At 33.8% G+C, this 21773-nt stretch overlaps 1 protein-coding gene across 1 annotated transcript; it reads right to left on the reverse strand.

Moving 5' to 3' along the window:
- Positions 1 to 1053: 1053 nt before the first annotated feature.
- Positions 1054 to 20709, reverse strand: LOC124366392 (cyclin-H-like). Its single transcript, XM_046822913.1, has 6 exons — positions 20514 to 20709; positions 15961 to 16160; positions 11045 to 11246; positions 8765 to 8996; positions 5853 to 5967; positions 1054 to 1312 (listed from the first exon to the last, which is right to left on the reverse strand). Exons 1-6 carry the CDS (start codon positions 20628 to 20630, stop codon positions 1261 to 1263), a joined length of 918 nt encoding a protein of 305 aa, XP_046678869.1. The 5' UTR covers positions 20631 to 20709; the 3' UTR covers positions 1054 to 1260.
- Between the last annotated feature and the right edge of the window lie 1064 nt (positions 20710 to 21773).

Genomic DNA, 21773 nt, shown 5'->3' on the forward strand with positions numbered 1-21773 from the left:
AACTCTCTCAAAGTCTTATGGGTCGTGAACATGCCCCAGAAACAGTGCAAGAGAGTAACCACAAAATGTGTCATGTGCAATGTATTTATTTGTTTGAACTGTTTCAATGCAACCCATAAAAGCACATTCATGTAATATTAGTGTGTAATCTAAAGTTCTGAATACAAACATGATGTACTTATTACATTCCAATTATTTTAATTATAATCTAATTTTTTCAAGGCTATAGAGGTTTTATAATTTTTAACTTTTACTCATGTTATAAAACAAGTTCTTGTACAACTGGGTTTTTACTTAGTCTATTCCTATAGTGTAAAACCACAATAAACAAACCCCAATTTTTTCAGCCTATTTATTTTGAGTTGTAAAAACAGTATCCAATAACCATATGACCTTTTTTATCTTCATTTAATAAGCTATCCGTTAGTATAAATATAATTGCTGGAATGTGTTTACAGATACTGTGAAAAAAGTTTAAAAAATGTATAAACCTGAGAGCCACCGTGGTCCTCACGGCGTAGTTCAGTACACCTGTTGAGAGCCACCGGTGGTCCTCATGGCGCACAGAGGAAGTTCATAAAATTAGTCCTTGGCCTACAGATACAGCAAAAATATATTCCTTGGTGGCAGTCAACGTGTTAAAATAAGACATAATATTTTAAATGCGAGAAATTTTTTTTGGTTACCCCTCACTTTGTGGAGGACATCCCTTTGAAAAATTCAGTACACTAAAAATTAAACTGCTTTAAAAATATTCCTCACACTTCGTTTTCCTAAATTCTACTTTTTTAATAGGATGAGGAAACACAAATGTAAGTTTTAAATTTCTAATTAGCCTTTAAAGTTCCACTTTAGCAATAAAACTAAACATGGTTAAATGAGAACTATACATTCTTTTAGAGAAAACCTCTCAAAAAACAACATATGCAGGGTTTTTTTACATACATTGGGGAACAAATATTTAGTACAGTACAAATTAAAAACAACTCTGGGATTCCAAGAAAAGGAAACTAAAGTAATAGTTCAAAACAACAAAACTTTGGTCTGTGTGGTCTGTTGTGAATTAATAAAACTAACTAAACTATCTTCTAAAATAGAAGCAAAACAACAAAAATAAAACATTTGTCACTTAAATATTTTAAACGCAACTTTAACAAATATCACACTCCCTTTGGAATTGACTATAGGAACATTTGCAACGTTCATTGAAAAAATAACAGCATAACAAAATTTAACGAGTCTAGGATTCATTTGGTCTTCTTATTTTCCATTGGATTCCATAGCGAACCCCTCCATCATTCTTTGTTTGAAGCTGTAAAAATTAATTTTTAAAATTTAATCCTAGGATTTACAACAGTCTTTATTAGAAGATAAAATACAAGGGCTATCCAGAAAGTAGATTACGTTTCTCTCTGTAGCTGCTAGGGGCGGGACTGTTGCGGTAATTTTAATGTCAGGGCATTTCTCTGTTCAGTGGCTATCCAGCCGTGCTAGTGAGAGGTTACTGTCACTCCTTGTTGTTTTACAATTGCAGTTTTAAATGTGTGATGCAATTGAAAATCCCGCGAGTTGTGAAGTGCGGTCGGTAATACGGTTAATTTTGGCTAACCACAATAAACCAACCAAGATTTATCGCCAAATCTGTGAAGTTTATGGGAACGATTTGATTACTGAAGTTGGAGTGCGTCAGTGGTGCATTAGGTTTAAAAATGGCCGAATTATTCTGCATGATAACGAACAAAGCCAAGTATTGTGACCGATGAAATTATCTGTAAAGTCGAAGAGAAGATTAAAGAAGACCGGTAATTCAAAATAACAGAAATCTCACTTAGGTTTCCTTAAATTTCAAAGAGTTTGTCACACGAAATTGTTACTCAAAAGTTACGTTACCATACTTTTTGTACACGATGGGTACTGAAAATCTTAACAAAAATCCATAAAAAATATGGCTGCTTTATTGACATTTTTGGACACTTTCAAAAAAGATAGTGACTCGTTGCTCGATTAAATCCTTACAGGAGTCGTTCATGCCCGATCACACATGGAACATTGTATTTGAGAAGTCCTCAATGCTTTTTAAGTGGAAGGTGTTTCCACATCCACCTTATAGTCCGGACCTTGCACCCAGCAACTACCACCTGTTTCCAGCAATGAAGACCTGGCTTGCGATGCAGCACTTTGATGACGACTTGGAACTGCAGGAGGGTGTGACTACCTGGTTGAAGTCTCAGGCGGCAGAATTTATAACGCTGGAATTTCAAAACTAGTGCAATGCTATGATAAGTGCCTAAATTTCTATTTATGGTGACTATGTTAAAAAATTCTATTTTAGTGTCACTTTCAAATATATATATATATATATATATATATATATATATATATATATATATAATATTTTTCTTGTATTTAGATTATAGTTTATATCAAAACTTTCTACTACTTTATCTACTTTCTGGATTGCCCTTGTATCTTTTATTTTTTTTAAATCTCACTGTAAACAACGGTTTCTTCTGTGTATTTGTACATATTAATAAATGCTAGAAACAAGAAGGTTGTGGCTGCTATGTAATCAGCCAGATCTGTATCAGCTGTTAGTTGTTGATTTCAACCTGGCGGCTGACTTGTTGATTTAGCTACAGGTACATTTAATAGTGTTTATTTGTGTTTGTAAAGAATCAAGAAACTTTACTGTCATCAAATACACAAGTGTATAATAGATATAGTCATAAACATAGAAAGCATGTACTATAATACTAATATAAACTGGATTACACTAAAATTATTTTCCTTTAAATTGTTAACATACTTTTGGGTCTGAAAAAAAAACATTAGTACAGTGGTAAAAATTAAAATTTTATCAGATAAAATACATACATTGTCATTCATTTAGCATTACTATGTATTTTACTTTTAGTTTGAAGAAAACAAAACATGAACAAATGAACATGAATTAGGTCTATACGTTTATCTAAATAAGCCTTACATGTTATTGTTTCATACAAGTGTTTATGTTCTGAATCTGTTTGACGTAGATCAAAAGTTAGGAAACTGTGAATACCACAGTTTAAAGGACAGATGTGAAAAAGTATTATTCACACCACATATTAATACATTACAGGAGCAAATAAATATAAAGTCTGAAAATAAAAATATTATGAGAAAATGTACTAGCATATAATGATCTCTTTTTTACAATAATTATGATGTTACGGCAAGTAATAAATGCATGGTGCATGAAATAAAAGGAAGATGGAAAAAATTCTGCCAATAATCTTATTTTATTTACTAGTAGTAGAGATGTAATGAATGAATAGGGAGAGAATTTTCTTCTTTATACAGTAGTTGAAAATAATTAATAAGTTCAACAGAAACTTTGCTTTATGTTGCAATCCCTTTTTTAATGACAGTACGTCTTATATTATTGGGTCCTAGGATTCTGACAAATTATAAATACAATCACACTGCTAAAATTCAAACATTATGGTGGGTACAAAAGAATTTTTAACAAATACTGAAGAAACATTTCATACTTACTCTGATAAAAAAGCTCTTGTGTTTATTGGTACTTCCTTTCGAAAAGGAGTTTTTCCATTGTTCACAAATCCCAATTTGCCATGTCAATATTTAAAGGTGGTGCAGGCAGTAGACCTTTGCAGGTCTGGAGTTGGAGGTTTCTGCCTGTTTAACTCAGACGATCGTCATGGATGAGAAAACAACTAATGATGCCACTATGGAAGATGAGTCCATGGGCAATGTGAGAAGGTTAGGTTGCTTGAACTACAACCCTAGCTTTCCTTTAACTTGTTAAAGCAAATGGCAGTGGAGAAGAAGATGACTTACAACTAAAAGTTTCTGGAAACGGAGTGGAGGTGACAAAGGAGCAACTAATTGGCCAATGGTAGGAAGAGAGAAGTTGCTATTAAGAAGTTGAAGGAAACCAATTCTGTGTGTAGCTGTAAGGACTGACCTTACTACAGCAAAAAAAAGATTGATGTGAAATGGCTCTTTGGGAGAGAAAACAGGATTGGAGGAGCAAACTCTAGTGGTTGGTCTACTGAATCCTTATTTATAGAATATCTAAGTCACTTCATCAAGAATGTCAAACCAAGTAAGGATGATCCTGTACTCCTTGTACTTGACAACCATGAAACTCACATTTCAATTGAGTCGCTGAACTTGGCAAAAGAAAATGGAGTGGTGATGGTAACATTTCCTCCACATACCAGCCATAAATTACAACCACTTGGCAGAACCGTGTATGGCCCCTATAAAACATTTTACAATCAAACTGTAAATGGCTGGATGCTGTCTAATCCAGGGAAGCCAGTAACTATTTATGACATGGGTAGCTTAATAGGGCAGGCTTACTGCAAAGCATTTACTAAAGAAAACATTGAAAAGGGGTTCAAAGTTACAGGTTCATCTACCCCTTAAAAGAAAATATCTTTAACAATGAAGAATTTATGTCCTCTTACGTTACAGATCGCCCATTAAGTGAAGAAATTTCAACACAAGTAAACACCCCTGTTGTATCTGTAGTTAACGAATCACTAGTGACTAGTGTAAGTGAGGTAAGACCTGTAGTTTATTCTCCTGTGACCTCATCTAAGGAGATTTCTGAACCATTGACTGATTTAAGCCGTCCTTCGATATCAGGTTTGAATAAAACCACTATAACACTGGAAATGGTACGACCTTTTCCCAAGGCAGGGTCCAGGAAAAGAACTTCTCGTGGGAGACAGCCAGAACAAGAATTCTTACAGACACTCCCGAAAAAAAAATGAAATCATCCAAAGTAAGTTAAAAAAAAAGATAAAACAAAGCCACAGCATCTTTTCCAAAAGAAGATATTAAAAACTAAAACAAAGAGAAAAATGAAACAAGAATCGTCAAGCTCTGAAGATGAATTAATCAACTTGCTTTCTGCAGATGAAAATTTGGAGGATTTTATAAATGATGAGGAAGAGGCTGTAGGGGAATTTAAATTTGAAGAAGTTGATATGAAAAGTGGAGATTATGTTTTAGTTAAGTTTTCAGGGAAAAGGGCAACAAAGTTTAACATTGTAGAAGTTGTTGGAAAGGGTGAATTTTCTTATGAGGTTAATCACTTCACCAAAACTGGTCCTAACACCTTTATTAAGAAGAATGACAAAGTTCATGAAATGGACGAAAGTGACTTCGTGTCAAAGCTTCCGCAGCCAACGCATTTTCGATCTCCCCAAGGTCAAAATTGTGGTGTGAAATTCTCTGTCGATTTCAGTGGTTATGACAGACAGTAATAGACATGACGTGATAATGACTATTAAGATCCTACCTTAAGTGTTTCACATTTTTAAATATTCCTATTGATAATTTTTCTACCTAATATGTGGAGGAATTTTATATTTTATTGTTAGGTTCATACTAATTTACTAACAAAATTTTATTTGTAAAAAAGAGCATTTAGTGTTAGTGTTTCAGTTTATATAATATTTTTAGCTCCATGCTGATTTATAAGAAATAAATGAATTATTCTTACAATTTTAAAATTATTATTTACCAGTCCCAAGGTACAACGCAGGGTTGTACCTTGGGACATATGCAAGTGTTTTTATTTATTATTTTATACAAAAACCTGTAACTGATTCCCTAAAAAGCTTAAAGGCATTAGATTTTTCAAGATTCAATTAATGAAAGAATAATTATTTTATTCCACTAGAACATCGATAGCGTGTCTAAAAAATTATTTTTTCTAAACTGTCCCAAGGTACAGCACTTTCCCCTACTGTGGGGAAAGATGTGATGATTGGAGAGAATTTGGAATCCTCATCAAATCTATAATAGATATATAAAAATTGTACTTATATACCCACACATTGCTTGTCGGATTGTTCATGGGGTTGCGGCAAATGGCCAGTTTCTTCTCCAACTCTGCGATTTCTTCTATTTTAGGAGGACTACCGGACTTTATCACAGTTGAGCGGATGTCTACAAAACATACGGAAAATTTTAGTTTGGTTTTAACTACAGACGTTAACTTCACTGTTGTTATACTATACTACCACAAAGTACCAAACAATTTAGCTTGGTACGCTCATTTTGATGCTGTTACAAAAGAAGTCAGTTCTGGCATTTTTGTGTTTTGTACAACGTCTAAGGTTCTCAGTGTTGATGTACTGAAATTGATTCAATGAACCATCAGCTTTGGAATAATAATGTATGGTACAACAAATAAAACAAATTTAGGACAGGTTATTGGTTCTTTGTTTGCAGTTTGTGTTTGACGAAAGAAGGATTGTAAAGGAATTAGGATTTTTCAGGACATTTACCCCTGTTTTTTTTGTATCACTGAACGATGGCAAATGTCTGGAAAAATCAGGTTATTGGTTTTGTAAACAGAGCACTGGGTGTAATGTTGAATTTAAAAAGGGCAAGAACCTGTGATATTAAACAATATAGGTAACCAAACAGTAATTTGGATATTGTAGGAGTGCACTACAGTTATTAAAAAAAAATACAGATAACACTACAATACCAGCTCATAGATTCAAATAAAAAGAGTCTCTTATATAGAAGTTAAATAATAAATTACACTAAATGCAATAAAACAAGAACAAAAGTTTAATAAGTTTAAAGATAAGTTAACCTTACAGTGGGTGCTAAATGGAGGTTTCCTCCGGATAACTTTTGATTTGTAAAATAATACAAGTTATCTCGGGTTTGCGGTAGTTCTCAAAGGTGTACCTCAAAAGCCTCTGTCTAAGAAGTGTGAGCAATGCCTCCCACCCCTCTCCGCCCCTCCATCTGCACCTAAATATGTGCAAAACGTTCTACAATTTAGAGCTGTATCTAGGTCAACCTGAAAGCCCTTTTTTTTAACTCAGGAGCAATCCTTTTTAATTCTGAGGAGTTTATCTCAATTCAGATTATGGAGAAAACCCTCTTTAGTGAGCAAGAGTATCGCTTGAGCACGATCAGGCAAGGAGGTTTCTTCCTCAGGTAGCATAAAGCTACATGTGCTAGAGCTGCATCTACATGTTTTGACAAAGTGATCAGTACCAATGTACTTGTACAAGTCCAATATGTTGTATTTTTTGGTCAGTAGAGAAAACACAGACATCCTATTTTGTCTAACGTTTGTTAGGCACAAGGTTGAGAAAATCCTGGATGCAAGTTTACAAAATTCTTGTCAGAATTCCGAGATGTCTGTCTTTGTTACTTGCAGAAACAAGCGTGAGACTGGGATCACGGGCAGAATTTCCGAATGTTCCGTGAAGAGATAAGACGATTTGTAGTCTATGTGTATGTATCAAGTTTGTAAAGACATTTCAGTGTTTTTAACCTTATTCAGAAAAAAATTTGAAACTTGAAAGAACACAGAGAAAAATTTACCATGTTGAGAGCTTGTGTCTTAACCATACTAAAGTTGATTAAGGTGAAGGGATATTTCCACCTGACCTAAAGGTAACAAACATTATAACTTTACCAAAAAATTGGAAAAAGTTAGATCCCGATTCCTTTAGACCAATAACCATAATCCCAATATTTGCAAATGAATTTGAAAAATATCTTGCATAGAAGAAATTATGATTTCCATGAAATAAACAAAATTCTAAGTCAATATGGCGTTAAACCTGGATCAAATACAAAACTTGCCATAACTACATCTACATAAAAAGAAGTATATAATCTCTTGATTTAAAAGAGTACACTCTTGGCATTTTTGTGACCTCAGCAGGGCATTTGATATTGTAGATCATCATGTACTTCTTAATAAACTTGAAAGACATGGATTTCAACGATTGGTTCTTCAGTAATTTAAAACTTACCTGCTGGAGCGCGTTAAATTTAATGATAGTTATTGATGTTGATCCAAATTTGCAAAATTAAAATATTTTTGTGTTTTATTTGTGCTTTTGCCTGTATGTACAAGGTTGGAGTATTCCTCACCACATGTTGCGTAATAGACTTTGCTGAGGTTAGTTACTTGCAAAATTTTTAATCTACAGCTCATGTCATTCTCAAGATGAATTGTGAACAGTTAAATAAATATACAGCTCCAATAAGGACAAAGAATGTGCCATATGCTTTGCTTTATGCTCTTCTATTAACATTTTATTCACCCATCTCGTACACTTTTTTGTAACAAATTATATCTCTAAAAATATTATAAACTAGAAATCTTGAAACTTGTGGAAATTTCTGATAAAGTTTGTCAATAGTGAAGAACCTGTTTTGGAAAACGTCGTCATAAACTTTTAGTGTCATCTTCATTCATGATAGTATGCCGTCCAGGTCATTCTTCATCATGAAAATTTGTCTTTCTTTCATTAAAAAGCCTACACCACTTTCGCACATTTCTATCGTTCATTAAACCCTCACCATAAACTTCAGCAAGCTGCTGGTGAATTTCAGCAGGACGAACTTTGTTTTCATTTAAAAAACGAACTACTGAGCACACTTTATGATCGGTGGGATTGATGATTGACATGGTGACAAACAAAGCAACATAACCACACAACAACATAGGCAGAGACATGAAACGTAATGGATACATACGTCACGTAACAGGATACGTGGGCACAATACGCAATCAGTTCTTAATTTTAAGATAACCCTTGTACGTCAGCGTGCTAAGGATTACTAATATCTAAATAAGACATTTTCAATTTTCTAGCACATTTTTAGAAAAAATACTAGAAATTTCTTTTGAGTGTCATGCACACTCAGTCCATGGTTCTTACGACTAAAACTAGATCAACGTATTTTATGTAACGTGACTTACCGCGCACAATCAACAAGACATCTTTTCTTTTGTTCTCCGGTAGACACCCGAGCAGATTGTGGTTCACAAAGTGATCGATGTTCTCCCTGCATCGGCTGACACCTTGCATGACTGCGGCCAGAGCAATGAGTGTCGGAGAGTACAGAAGGCAGATATCTGTGAACCACATGGATCCCAAGAACCGATTGATGGGGTAATACAACTTCTCAGGTTTCTCCAGGTTGGCCTGGTCCTAGAAATGTAATGAATATTTGTAAACTCTCTCCAATTAGGTACTCTTAATTACAACAAGAACCATTTACTTTGGAGTTTTTAACCCTTTTAGGATGACAAACATTTTTATAATTTTTCTGGTGCATACTTATGAAGGGACTACATTTTTCTAAAAGTGTACAGAGAAGGCAAAGGTGAAAATCGGTAAAACGCAAATGTTCTATAAATTAATTAAGAGTATAGTATTAAAAAATATATCTTTTTAAAATAATTTTACTGAGCATAAAATAAAAAAAATTACTTTGCTTTTTGTTTTATTTTTGTTTACGGTTATATAAATTAAATAATTTTACTGCAAAAGGAATACTTTTCAGTTTATAGTTTAATTTCTGTGAAATAAAATATTTGATGTTGATTGGTTGGGAAAATAAGGTTAAGAAACTCACTACACAAAAATACGTGACACAATCACCTGTATGATGACACAGCTGGAGTGACATGATGCAACAGCTGTTATGCGATGTGAAAAAGATGTAAATAACTTATACTACAACATGACCGCATACATATTTGTTATAAGAAAGGTCATTAAATATATGTAATCATAGAAAAATTATGATTTTTTTAATGACTCGTAAATGTTCAAACAAAAAGCAGGCTTCACACATCCTGCATTGTTTCCTGGACAATGAATTTCGTGGGCTATAAATAGCCTGCTCGTCCTAAAAGGGTTAAATAAATTTATATCAAATTAGTTGAGGACAAAATAAACTATATCACTTACATACAAATATACACAGCTGTAATGGAGAGCGCTGAAGAGGTGTCAAGGACATGAAAAGTGTCCTTAAGGCCCTTTGGTGAGTTTAAGTTAAGAATTACATTGCTGTTTCCAATCTGGGTAGACTCAACAATCTCACTTTGTGTTGGCTCCAGGACACAGCAATTAGAGGTAATGAGATTGCTGATGCATTGGCAAATAAGGCATCATCAACGAAATTTACACTGATATCCCTTAGCGGTTATTGGGATATCAGGAGACTTACATGTTTTTAGACAACCTGAGTTACTTACTACTTAATACTTACTCTGATCATACTACTTAATACTTACTCTGATACTTACTACTTAATACTTACTCTGGTACTCACTACTTACTCTGATACTTACTACTTGATACTTACTCTGATACTTACTACTTACTCTGATACTTACTACTTACTCTGGTACTCACTACTTACTCTGATACTTACTACTTAATACTTACTCTGATACTTACTACTTAATACTTACTCTGGTACTCACTACTTACTCTGATACTTACTACTTAATACTTACTCTGATACTTACTACTTAATACTCACTCTGGTACTCACTACTTACTCTGATACTTACTACTACTTAATACTTACTCTGATACTTACTACTTAATACTTACTCTGGTACTTACTACTTACTCTGATACTTACTACTTAATACTTACTCTGATACTTACTACTTAATACTTACTCTGATACTTACTACTTAATACTTACTACTTACTCTGATACTTACTACTTAATACTTACTCTGATACTTACTCTGATACTTACTACTTAATACTTACTCTGATACTTACTACTTACTACTTACTCTGGTACTCTTACTACTTACTCTGATCATACTACTTAATACTTACTCTGATACTTACTACTTAATACTTACTCTGATACTTACTACTTACTCTGATACTTACTACTTAATACTTACTCTGATACTTACTACTTACTCTGGTACTCACTACTTACTCTGATCATACTACTTAATACTTACTCTGATACTTACTACTTAATACTTACTCTGATACTTACTACTTACTCTGATACTTACTACTTAATACTTACTCTGGTACTTACTACTTACTCTGATCATACTACTTAATACTTACTCTGATACTTACTACTTAATACTTACTCTGGTACTTACTACTTACTCTGATCATACTACTTAATACTTACTCTGATACTTTCTACTTATAGTAACCCTGATACTTAACACCTACTCTGATACTTACTACTTAATACTTACTCTGATTTGAGTCATGTATTCCTCGATACATCGGTGGGGAAGAGAAATGTGGAGCCTGAATCCCAAACGATACAACACCTCTATCTCCTGATCCAGGATGATGAACTTCATCAACCTCGGGTCGCCTCCGATGCTTCTCACAAACATATCAATTGACACAGCATAATCGCATATTTTGCAGGCCAAATAGATGCAGGTCAACCTGAAACATTTTTTACATTCAGAAATATTTCGTGAAAATGAGAGGTTAATATTCAAATTGACAATCTACTTCGGAACAATGGGGTTAATAAGATCTTCAATTTAATTATGAATTAACGTGCTTTTTGAACATCCTTAACTACGTGTACTTAATTGAAATCTTTAAATACTGGATCGTTACGTGCTGCAGAGGATCAGAAGAATTTTGGATCGGTATTACATACCTATCTCATGGAATTATTTTAAGTAATGCCATGCCTTATCCAATGTGGAAAAAAGCGTTAACAACGCAGAAAAACACATTCAAATTAAATATTTCAATTACACTTACTATTACAGAGCAACATGAAAGGCTGGAGCTGAAAACGTTCTTACTGGACACATAGAAAGAAAGTTTACAATCTCTTGAAAGGGAAGAATACTTTCTTTTTAGTCCGATGTCCACACTTTTCCAACCCTACTCTTTGTATACTTCATCATCATATACTGCTGGAGTGTCTAAACATTTGACAGAAGAAACATCTTTGTGGGGCCCTGAAATAGTGCTGAACGGAAAAGAATAAAAAAAAACCTGTCTTAATTGAATCAGAGGGGTTGGGGTCTTAAGAGTCAGTATCAAACCAGGACTGATGGTGGGTTGCCCTGCTTTCGGTCAGAAATATCCAGACCTCATTTGTGACCACCAGATACCTGAGTTTTTCTATTATCCTAATAATTCTCAACCAAAACAACTTCATTGGAGGAAATGAGTGTAGCGCGAGGCTGGGCTTTAATTTTGACCTGATTTCGACTTCTGTGAAATTTCTGTGTCTAGGTGCAACCCACAACCTGCACCACAATTGTTCCATTTCTCAGTTTCTGTATTGCCTTTTGCTCGCCTGCAGAAGATAAATGCTTTATTAATAACATAGAAGCTCACCTTGGTAGTGATTTGCCCACTTTGCCCTGTGATTCACTACATGGAATAGAGTAGTAGGAATCAAATGTCTACTCTGCAAACTATCGCATTTCCTTAGTCTCACAATGATTTCACTATCTGAATCAGAGATTTGGTGCTTTATCTAGGTCATTCTGATCCCTGACTGCAACAATTTTTGTTACGCCCTGATGGTGCGGTGAGTTGGGCTCCCATATGATTTTACTAGCACATTGTGCTAAGCGGTGCGGGCTAATTAACCAAGAATGGGACATGCCCTCAGGTAGTTTGTGAGACGGCCTCTCAGTTCCCTAAGTCCCGTTTTCACAAATTGAGCTCGCACGTGGCAATAGAGGCTTCAATACCCCTGCCAATGGCACAGTGTAGCAGGTACGATGGTTATCGTAAGATAACCAGATCAATCAACGTCGAGTGTGACTGCTGCTTGGATGGGTCGCTGCTGCTAGCGATCCTGTCCTTGCAAGCAGCCCGCCTGCCCGGCCATTGGCCATTGGTAGTAGTTCAGAAATCACCTTTAAGCCATTGGTCTGCAGGTTAAGTGTTAGAGAAGGCTTCTTAGCCCTAAATTCACCTGGTAAAATAAGACATCTTTACTTTACTTTACTTTTTACTTAAAACTTCCTGACCAGGGACCGAAGTGGCTGGCTTCTGAACCAGCACAACTTACATTTTGGCAGAAACATGCTCTCACTGGTACCAGATAGGACTAACGGTTTATATACTCTCAGCGCGCGTTGTACTGGAATGGTAGAACAATACTATGAAGAAAAAGTGGAAGAAACTACTGGACTGCTGGAAAATTGCAACAGTGAAACAGAAGAAAATGTCCAAAGTAAAAATGGATTTTATTTAGAGAGCAATAAAACAAGATCTCTTGGAGGAAAGGATATCATAAGTAAATGGAAGCATTCACGTACTCAGCTCGGGTATGTTGTGGTCCCCATTTTACATACTCATAAAAATTATGAGGTTGTGAGGGACCACCACCGTTTAGCCCGTTACGACTAAGTGTGAGTCTAGCAACGGATAAAGAAGATTGTACTGCGTACCGCATGTAGTTCTAGTTCCACTGTTTCTTTTCATACAAACTGTTCTCGGATCACCATCTTGGTTCGTTTCACCGTTTTATGCTGTGTTTAGTGTATTGTAGAGATGAAAAATTCCCGAGAATTTAAAATCGAGGAAATATTCTAAGGGAATATTGCTGGCAATTTTCCTAAAATTCAAAAATTTCCGGAAATTTACGATTAATTAGCAAGATAGCTCAAAAAAACTGTAAATTAACAGGTAACAGCAGTAATTATATGGTTAAATCAAACTCAAAAACTGAAATATATTTTAAAGTAAAATTATAATTAGATAACATTTCTGGTAATTTATAATTTTAATAGTCAAATCATTCAAATTAATAGGTCAATGTGGTAATTGTGCAATAAAATAAACAAAAACACTCTTATATGTTTAAAAACATATTATTGTTGATTGAATAAAAACATCAGAAGAATTCCCTCTTTTGTCTAGGAAGAAAAACATTTACCATTAATAAAGCTGGGTATTTAAAGTACACTTAAGAGCTAAACCGTGATTTATGATAAACTTAATTAGCTTTTTTTATTTGAGCATACCTACTTTAGATTTTAAATTATAAATAAAATATTTGGATATAGGTTTAGGTTTTTTGTATATAGACTTAAACTTATTGTTACAAATATACATAATTTTTGTTTTCAATGTTTTTAAAGATCAAAGATTTAAGCAAATATTATATTAAGCTATATTCTCCTATTGATTATTAAGAGATTAATGTACTAAATACTATGGCAATATTGGCAATTACTGGCCTAACAAGTGCAAATTGTTAAGCTGAAAAAACAAACAGTGAATTTAAAAAACATAGGCAGTTTTTGAATATTTTAGACCTAAGATGTTTAAACATGAGTTCTAAGGAGAAATTACCTGTTGAAAAATGCTTGGTTTTCAAACGCTTAAATGAACATTAATGCATGTAAATCCAAGATGGATTAAAATGTATGAATTTACTTAGTAGACATAGTTTTATGTTCTTTAACTGTTAGTAAGTGTTAAAACATTCAAAATCTAAAATTTTCATAAATTAAAAATTACAGGCTAAAGAAATTTCCGGCAATATTTCCATTTCATAACTTCCCTCCCACGGGGAATATTCCCGACCCAGATACTAGTGTATTGTGACTATGTATATTTAACTGTAGTCCAATGGATGTTGAACTCATTAAACATTATTTGTCTGACAAAGAAAAACCCTGTTGGATGACGTTTAAAAGTGTAAGAGTGGATATTGTTGTTGAAGGGCTGGTTGAAAAATTCTTTTAAATACGAGGCGTGTTCAGAAAGTAAGTACCGTTTCGTCCTACTGGCTTCTCCTTATACACTGGCTATCGACTCACACCATTTTAGTTGTGTTTTCAATTTTATCCGAACGTTTAAAATGTTTAAGACAATAAATTAGTGATTCTGCCGATTGTGAGATTCTTTCTGTAATAATATTTTTGAACGCAAGGATTGTGAAACCGGCTGAAATTTATCGTCAACTTCGAGATGTTTATGGGAGGAAGACGTGATGAGTGAAGGAATGGTGAGAAAATGGGTTAGAATGTTCAATGGCGGTCAAACAAATGTGCATAATGAGAATCGGAGCGGTCAGTCTTCTCTTGTCGCCAATGATCTGGCAAGGGCAGTTGACGAAAAAATCCAAGAGAACGTTTCAGTATAACGACACTATCTGACAATTTACAACCAATTTCAAGCATTATTGTACGAAATTGTTACAGTCTGCTTAGGTTATCGCAAGCTGTGTTCCTGATAAGTTCCAAAAATTCTCACTGACTTGCACAAAACCAAGAGTCTCAGAAGTGCTTTGATTTTTCTCGTACAGTACAATGACGATGGTGAGGATTTTTCAAACAAAATTGTGACAGGTGATGAAACTTGGATCCATCATGTCATACTGAAATCCAAACAGCAGTCAATGGAGTGGTGACAAACGCAATCCCCAAAGAAACAAAAATTAAAGACGACACTGTCTGCACAAAAAAATCTAGTTTAATCTCTTTTGGGATCGGAAAAGTGTTTTGCTGATTGATTTTCTCCCAAGAGGTGAAAACATTAATGCGGCAAGGTATTGTGAAACCTTAAGAAAATTAAGGCAGACAATTCAAAACAAACCGAGAGGAATGCTCGGTAATGGAATTGTGTTGCTCCTTGACAATGCTCGGCCCCATGCCGCTGGTGACACTCACACATTGGTTCGAAAATTTCATTGGGTTCACCCGCCCTACAGCCCGGACTTGGCACAATCTGACTACCACTTGTTCCTGCCCATAAAGCGCGAGCTAGGCGGCCAACGCTTTGAAACCGATGATGAAGTGAAAACTGCCGTGAAGTTGTGGTAGAAACCTTCCGCAGAAGAGGGTATAGACAAAGTGATCACCCGCTACGACAAGTGTTTGGACATCAATGGAAACTAAGTCGAAAAATAGTTTTAGGTTTGGTTTTTCATGTAGAAATAAAATTTTGTTGAAAGAAAATTGTTTCACTTGTTTTTTTTAAAAACGGTACTTTCTGAACACGCCTCGTATATGCAAGCTGATTTCAGTTTCCAGTAGGGACTGGGGGTTGAAAGACCAGTTGATATTTTATCTTGTTTTCATCTCCAATACAGCAACAAAGAAAGAGACCATAGAGTTAATCATCATAACCTCAATAAAAATTATAGAATAAAATTAGCCTAAACACTTACATAATTTCGCTTGGATGGTAATCCATGACTGAACTCACAATGAAGAACCTTTTATAAAAATGAAACGCTGTCCCTTTTACTTCCTTAGGTACGGGTTCATTCTTTGGGTTGAAGTGCACAAAAAACTGTTTAAGACAGTTTTCATAACATTTGACGATCATCAACTCTTCTTCTGCATTTAGAAAGCAGTCTTTTACACACTAGAAACACACAAATATAGAAACTATCTAAGTAAGGTGTGACAATTGTATATAGTGATTTAACATTTTAGTAATTATGCAAATATATAAGTTAACAAAAGGAAACTTAAATTTAATAATAGAAAAAAAATATTATTTATTACACTTGAAAGCATAAATCTTGATGTGTGTGCTTATGAAATTATTAAAAAATACTGTAGTTATAGTCGATAAGTACCTTATTAATTTAGACATATTTTATAACAGATAACAACCATGCTGAATAACATCTCCGTCTTTGCGGAAAGTCTCGTTACATGTTGATTTCAAATTGTTGATGTGGATCTAAAGAAGAAACGCAGTAGCTGTTAGTCGATGTGAACTACATAGCAACTGTCTTAGAAACAATACACTTTGTCTTTTTCTATTTAACAAACAAATGAGTACATAAATAAACTAATCAAATTCAACTAAGACTATGATGCCTTTTGAAACATATTCACAGAGAATAACAAACTGAAAGATAATTGATATTTTGCAAGTGCCATTTGGCTTTATAAAAATAGAGATTGTTACATGAAGTCTCTTAAATTTCTCTGCTTTGCCCTAGTGCGCCAAATCTCGAATAATGCTCTGCCATCGGGTCGCCCCACAAGCTTTACCTTATTACTGAATTCGAGAGGATCCAACAGCACTCTTTGAAATTGTCTGGTACTCAACTCGGCTACAAGTTCCTCGATGTTCCAACCCAGTAGGTACCAATATTTCTTCAACTTCCATCTCTTGAAGCCAGACGTATAAGCCAGGGCATCCTCTTCCTGTATCGCCTTGTCAATTCTAAACTTAACTGCCCTGAGCTTCTTAACTTAACTTCAGAGTACCTACTGGCAGATCTGTCGCCCTATTTGCCAAACCTACCTCCTACATTGTCAACTGCACCCTACTCAGGATTCAGCATCAAGGGAACATCATACCCTTTAATCTTGACTTCTATTCTACTTAATCTTCCTTCAAGCGTAACCTAACAAATCTAAGTCTGCAACCTTAGTAATGAACATTGTAACATCCATACCTCCCTCTCTTGGTGGTGCCTTTAAAGGACCACATGCAGTGTAACTAAAACACGCACACACACACAAACACAGAGGAAAGAAATAAATTGTTATTGTCAATATCTGTATTTATTCTAAATTTGTTAAACTCCGTAAAAAGAAGCTTTGCTGTGAAAATAAATGATAAATTACTATTTTATTTACATACATATTTACACCAAGAAGAAATAGGGTTTTAATGAAGTAATTAAACGTAAGAGTCCAAATCACTACTGCCCAAGTTTGGCTTCGAACTGTCATAATATTACACCCTGTCAAGAGTTTCAATCCATTAAGATCATAGGGAGGAAATAACTAATGGAAACCTATCACTTCTAAATTGGTAGAGCTTAAATAAATTTTAGTTTTCAAAACTAAAAAATCATTAAATCTATAATCTTATTTCAGCTAATGTAGTTTCTAGAATATATATTCTTGTCAGAGGATTGTGTTTACTTTTTCACACAGTTTCAAGAGGGAGACTTTCCGAGCCCCTTAATTATACAGCTGCTATTACACCGCTATATGTAGTTTGATTACGTTTGTCTTATTTTGAATTAAATCAACTTCAAAATTGAGGATGCAAGTGAGAATGGAGCGGATGATCGTGCTAATCAACAGGAAAGTCTCGTTTTCAATTTTCAGAAGAAAAGTGGAGAAAAGTAGGAAGACCTTTTGGGAATCCATTAGATTAGTGATACCATCGAACGATACAACTCTGTTTCAGTGGATAATCAAAATCTTTTGGAAGAGCGGACTTTTGTTGAAATCAACATTTGTGTTCAACATTTCAACAGCCTCGATCTCAAAACAAACATTTCAAAATCCGATGTCATTAACTCTGCGGCATATAGACCCAGAATGTGGCCCTGCTGTCATGTTATTGGATTCAATTATGGAAGAAGTCTACAGCACTAAATTCCTTGGAATACACCTAGATCGAAGGTTGACATGGAATGATCACATTTACCATGTTTGCGCCAAATTATTCTCAAGCATTTATGTTTTGAGGTCATTATCCAAGTATTGCCCAACTCAGGTACTGATGACGGCATATTAGGGCTTGATTCACCTCCATCTTACCTACGGAGTGGTATTGCGGGGTGCTATTCAAGGGCCTACAACCACATCTGTTGACATACCTTTAATTCTGTTCACCTTGGTATGGGAAACCTATTTCAACATTCTTTCACTACTATATAATATTATAATACATCTATAGATTCAGTGAAACTGTTATGTACATACTTTACATCTCGTTCATTTTCTGTATCACTATCACTAGATGAATGACTGAGGGTAGAATAAACCATTAAGTTCAGATTCATCACTAATTACAAGGGTCTATTTCTCTGAAAAAGCAATGAGGATTTAACTCGTCTTATTCTGTTAAGGTAATTCTGAACTATTGGATAAAAAGAAGACAATGACACAGAATTATGTTAGTGGCCTATAATAATGGTTTATACTTTTTAGTTAATGTACTTTTCCAAACTTAAAATATGTACCGTTTATAATATTTTGAGAAGGCTACACAATTTTCCAATTAACTCACCAGTAATTTTGAAAACCATTTCAGACTTCCTTGCGTAATGAATTCTGGGTAAAAATAATCTCAGAATGTTCAATTAAATTTCAGTTATTGAGAGACTTATTGATACAATATACAAGATATTGTGTTATAATGTAAGAGTAAATTTTAGAAATCTGTGCGTTACACTATAAATATTTTGAAATGTATCTTGCCAAAAAAGGCTTTCCACTCTGGTTAGTCACTGAAACTTGTATATTTGGTTGAGGGTAGAGTACGATAAACGGACCAGGTTTTTTATATTGATATTGACAAATGATATTGCTCAATATTATAACTTTTGATATAACTAACCGATACTGATTTTGAACAATAACTAACTTGTATAAACTATAAACACTTTTTCATACAATAATCGTATTTTCTTAAATAGATAATAATAGACAGTTGAAAGCTCGTGGAGGACCGTGAAACAGTTTTAAAACTGGCATATTAGCCAGCCTGCTTGCAGATGATCTCTGTGAGTATTTGTGCAGAAGAGAAGTACGGTTTTCTAGAGAAGATGCTTCAACAACTTCTTGAAAACTGTTACATCATTGCTGCACAGGAGAAAACATAAAAATAATTACGCATATTTCTTCTTTTCTGTTATAAATGTTTTTATAGTGACATTATTATTTATGAGTTTTCCTATATCCAGTTCTAATTGTTATAGCTCATTTATCACTTATGTGCATTATGTTATTTATTTTAATTTATGTAAAATATGATTGTGATTATTGCTACAGATACGTTGATATCATTTATAAATGCATATTCGATAAACGAATCGATGATTGTACTAATCAATATAAAAAAACCAAGTCCGCTTATTGTACTCTATCCATTGAATAAAATTACACAGAATTATGTTAGTGCTCTATAATAATGGTTTATACTTTTCAGTTAATGTACTATTTCAAACTTAAAATATGTACTGTTTTATAATATTCACATTAAGCTAGACAATTTTCCAATTAATTCACCAGTAGTTTTGAAAACCACTTTAGACTTCCTTATGTAATGAATTTTGGATAAATAACCTCAGAAGTTTCAATTAAATTTCAGTTATCTAGTGACTTTTTGGTGTTACACAAAAGGACAAAGCTACATTATATTATAATGTAAGAGTAAATTGTAGATATCTGTGTGTTACACTATAAACATAAAACTACTATTTAAAAATGTATCTTGCAAAGGGACAAAAAGAGGCTTGCCACTCTGGGAGTTTGTTACTGAAACTTGAATATTGGGTTGACTTTGTTATCAAAAATCTCCGATAACATTCTCATTATCACATTAATTTATCATTCTTATTAGTATTTAGGCTGTTCCTTGTTGCCTTTTGTTGATATTTATTATTGTTTATTGTATCTCATACACATATTACAAGGCAACTATCCATAAACCTCATTTATTTTTTAGTTTTGTGTTAGTCATTCATTGATGCTAACTTATTATTATAATTATAAATTACTATGCTAGCTTTTGTAATGGTTGATCCATTGGAAATAAAATAAAATCTCAATACGATAACTATATTTATTACTAAATGTTGCTTATAATCCATCCTTCTTCCAGATGAGATGTAAGAATTTACACTCATTCAAATAAACCTGCACTCTAGACTGTTTTCAATGAAACATAAACTTTACGAACCATAACATGTCTGTAACCATTAAAATCCACAATACGTTAAATATAGTTAAATACCTTTTCATATGATGCAGCGCTTTCTATGTACCTTTTGTTGGCTTTTTCACGATTCCGTGTTATTTTTTCTTTATTAGAAAAGATTAGATATTTGTTCTGAGTGTTGTTAGAAAACATTCTAAACAAATTTTCAACAAATCTCACAAAACCTAAAGTTAAAACAGACTGAAAACGCTTGCAAGTAGCGCCTGTTCATTCCTATTTCCTTCTGTCAGTCAGACTCAGAGATATCAGTTCGATCAGTGTAGCCAACGCAGAAATGACTATAACCCTTAATTATCATTACTATAAAAACTCCCTCCAGATATTTTATTCTTTAACTGCAATAGTAGTTGACAGTTGTTATAAAAATAACTGTAACATTGTCTAATTAATGTAAAATTCTATCTGACGACTGATTTCAAATAACAATGTGGAATTATGTAACTGCTCAATTGGTTGGCTCATGACTATTTTATTATTGATTGTAGAACGATTGTTGTTTCAAAGGTCAAAAACAAGCACGGTCAGTTGAGACTAGGGTTTGTTGATTATTATTATTATCCGCTAAAAACTACCACTGCCAAGTCTCCGGTCCGTTGCCGGATTCAGCTACTGGACTTGGCACATTGGTTACAACTAGGCCTATAATCGGAATATGGAGTTTGTAACATTGCTAGGTGCGTACTCTGTGTTAGAGCATGGGGGAAGGATTATATGTATATAAATAATGACAAATATTTAACTGATGAACTAAAGACTATTCTATACCATTCATAAAACTCCTCAAAGGAACATTAGTATATCTGATAAATTAAAAAAATATTTGTTAGAGATAACATGTTTATTTTTAAAACACGGGTTACATTTTTAAAAACTGTTATGTATGTAGACTTCTAGTTTAATAAGACCGCGTATGATCTATTTGGTATAAACTTAAGCCTTGATTATAAACGTACAATTAATTTCTTAGCGTTGAATAAAAATGTTAGTGTTTGCATTTCCACTGGCCTAATTGTATATCTCTAGCCTATTTTAGTAAATTACATTTGTTTTATTATCTACATCAGAATATGCCCATACACTGCAAATATTATAAAACTATTTAAAACCAAAATTTATCTTAATGTATTTTTCATATCAAAAGTTCCAATCTTCTTTGCTTGATTTTAGAATATCAGTCGACAGTAGGCCTACTCAAGTTGACCTGTTTGAGGATGTTCTATTAATCCAATCATCCTCGAGTCGGATGCTATAGCTCTTACTGAGGTTTCAATTTTC

This window comes from Homalodisca vitripennis, chromosome 7 (assembly GCF_021130785.1).
Source record: "Homalodisca vitripennis isolate AUS2020 chromosome 7, UT_GWSS_2.1, whole genome shotgun sequence".
NCBI lineage: Eukaryota > Metazoa > Arthropoda > Insecta > Hemiptera > Cicadellidae > Homalodisca > Homalodisca vitripennis.

Excerpts from the sequence above, each read along its gene's own strand:
- LOC124366392 (XM_046822913.1), bottom strand. The coding sequence starts at position 20,630 with ATGTTTTCTAACAACACTCAGAACAAATATCTAATCTTTTCTAATAAA. Across the intron at positions 8,997-11,044 it reads AATACATGACTCAAATCAGA|GACCAGGCCAACCTGGAGAA; the intron begins GTAAGTATTAAG and ends TTACATTTCTAG. Across the intron at positions 5,968-8,764 it reads TGTCTTGTTGATTGTGCGCG|ACATCCGCTCAACTGTGATA; the intron begins GTAAGTCACGTT and ends TATGTTTTGTAG.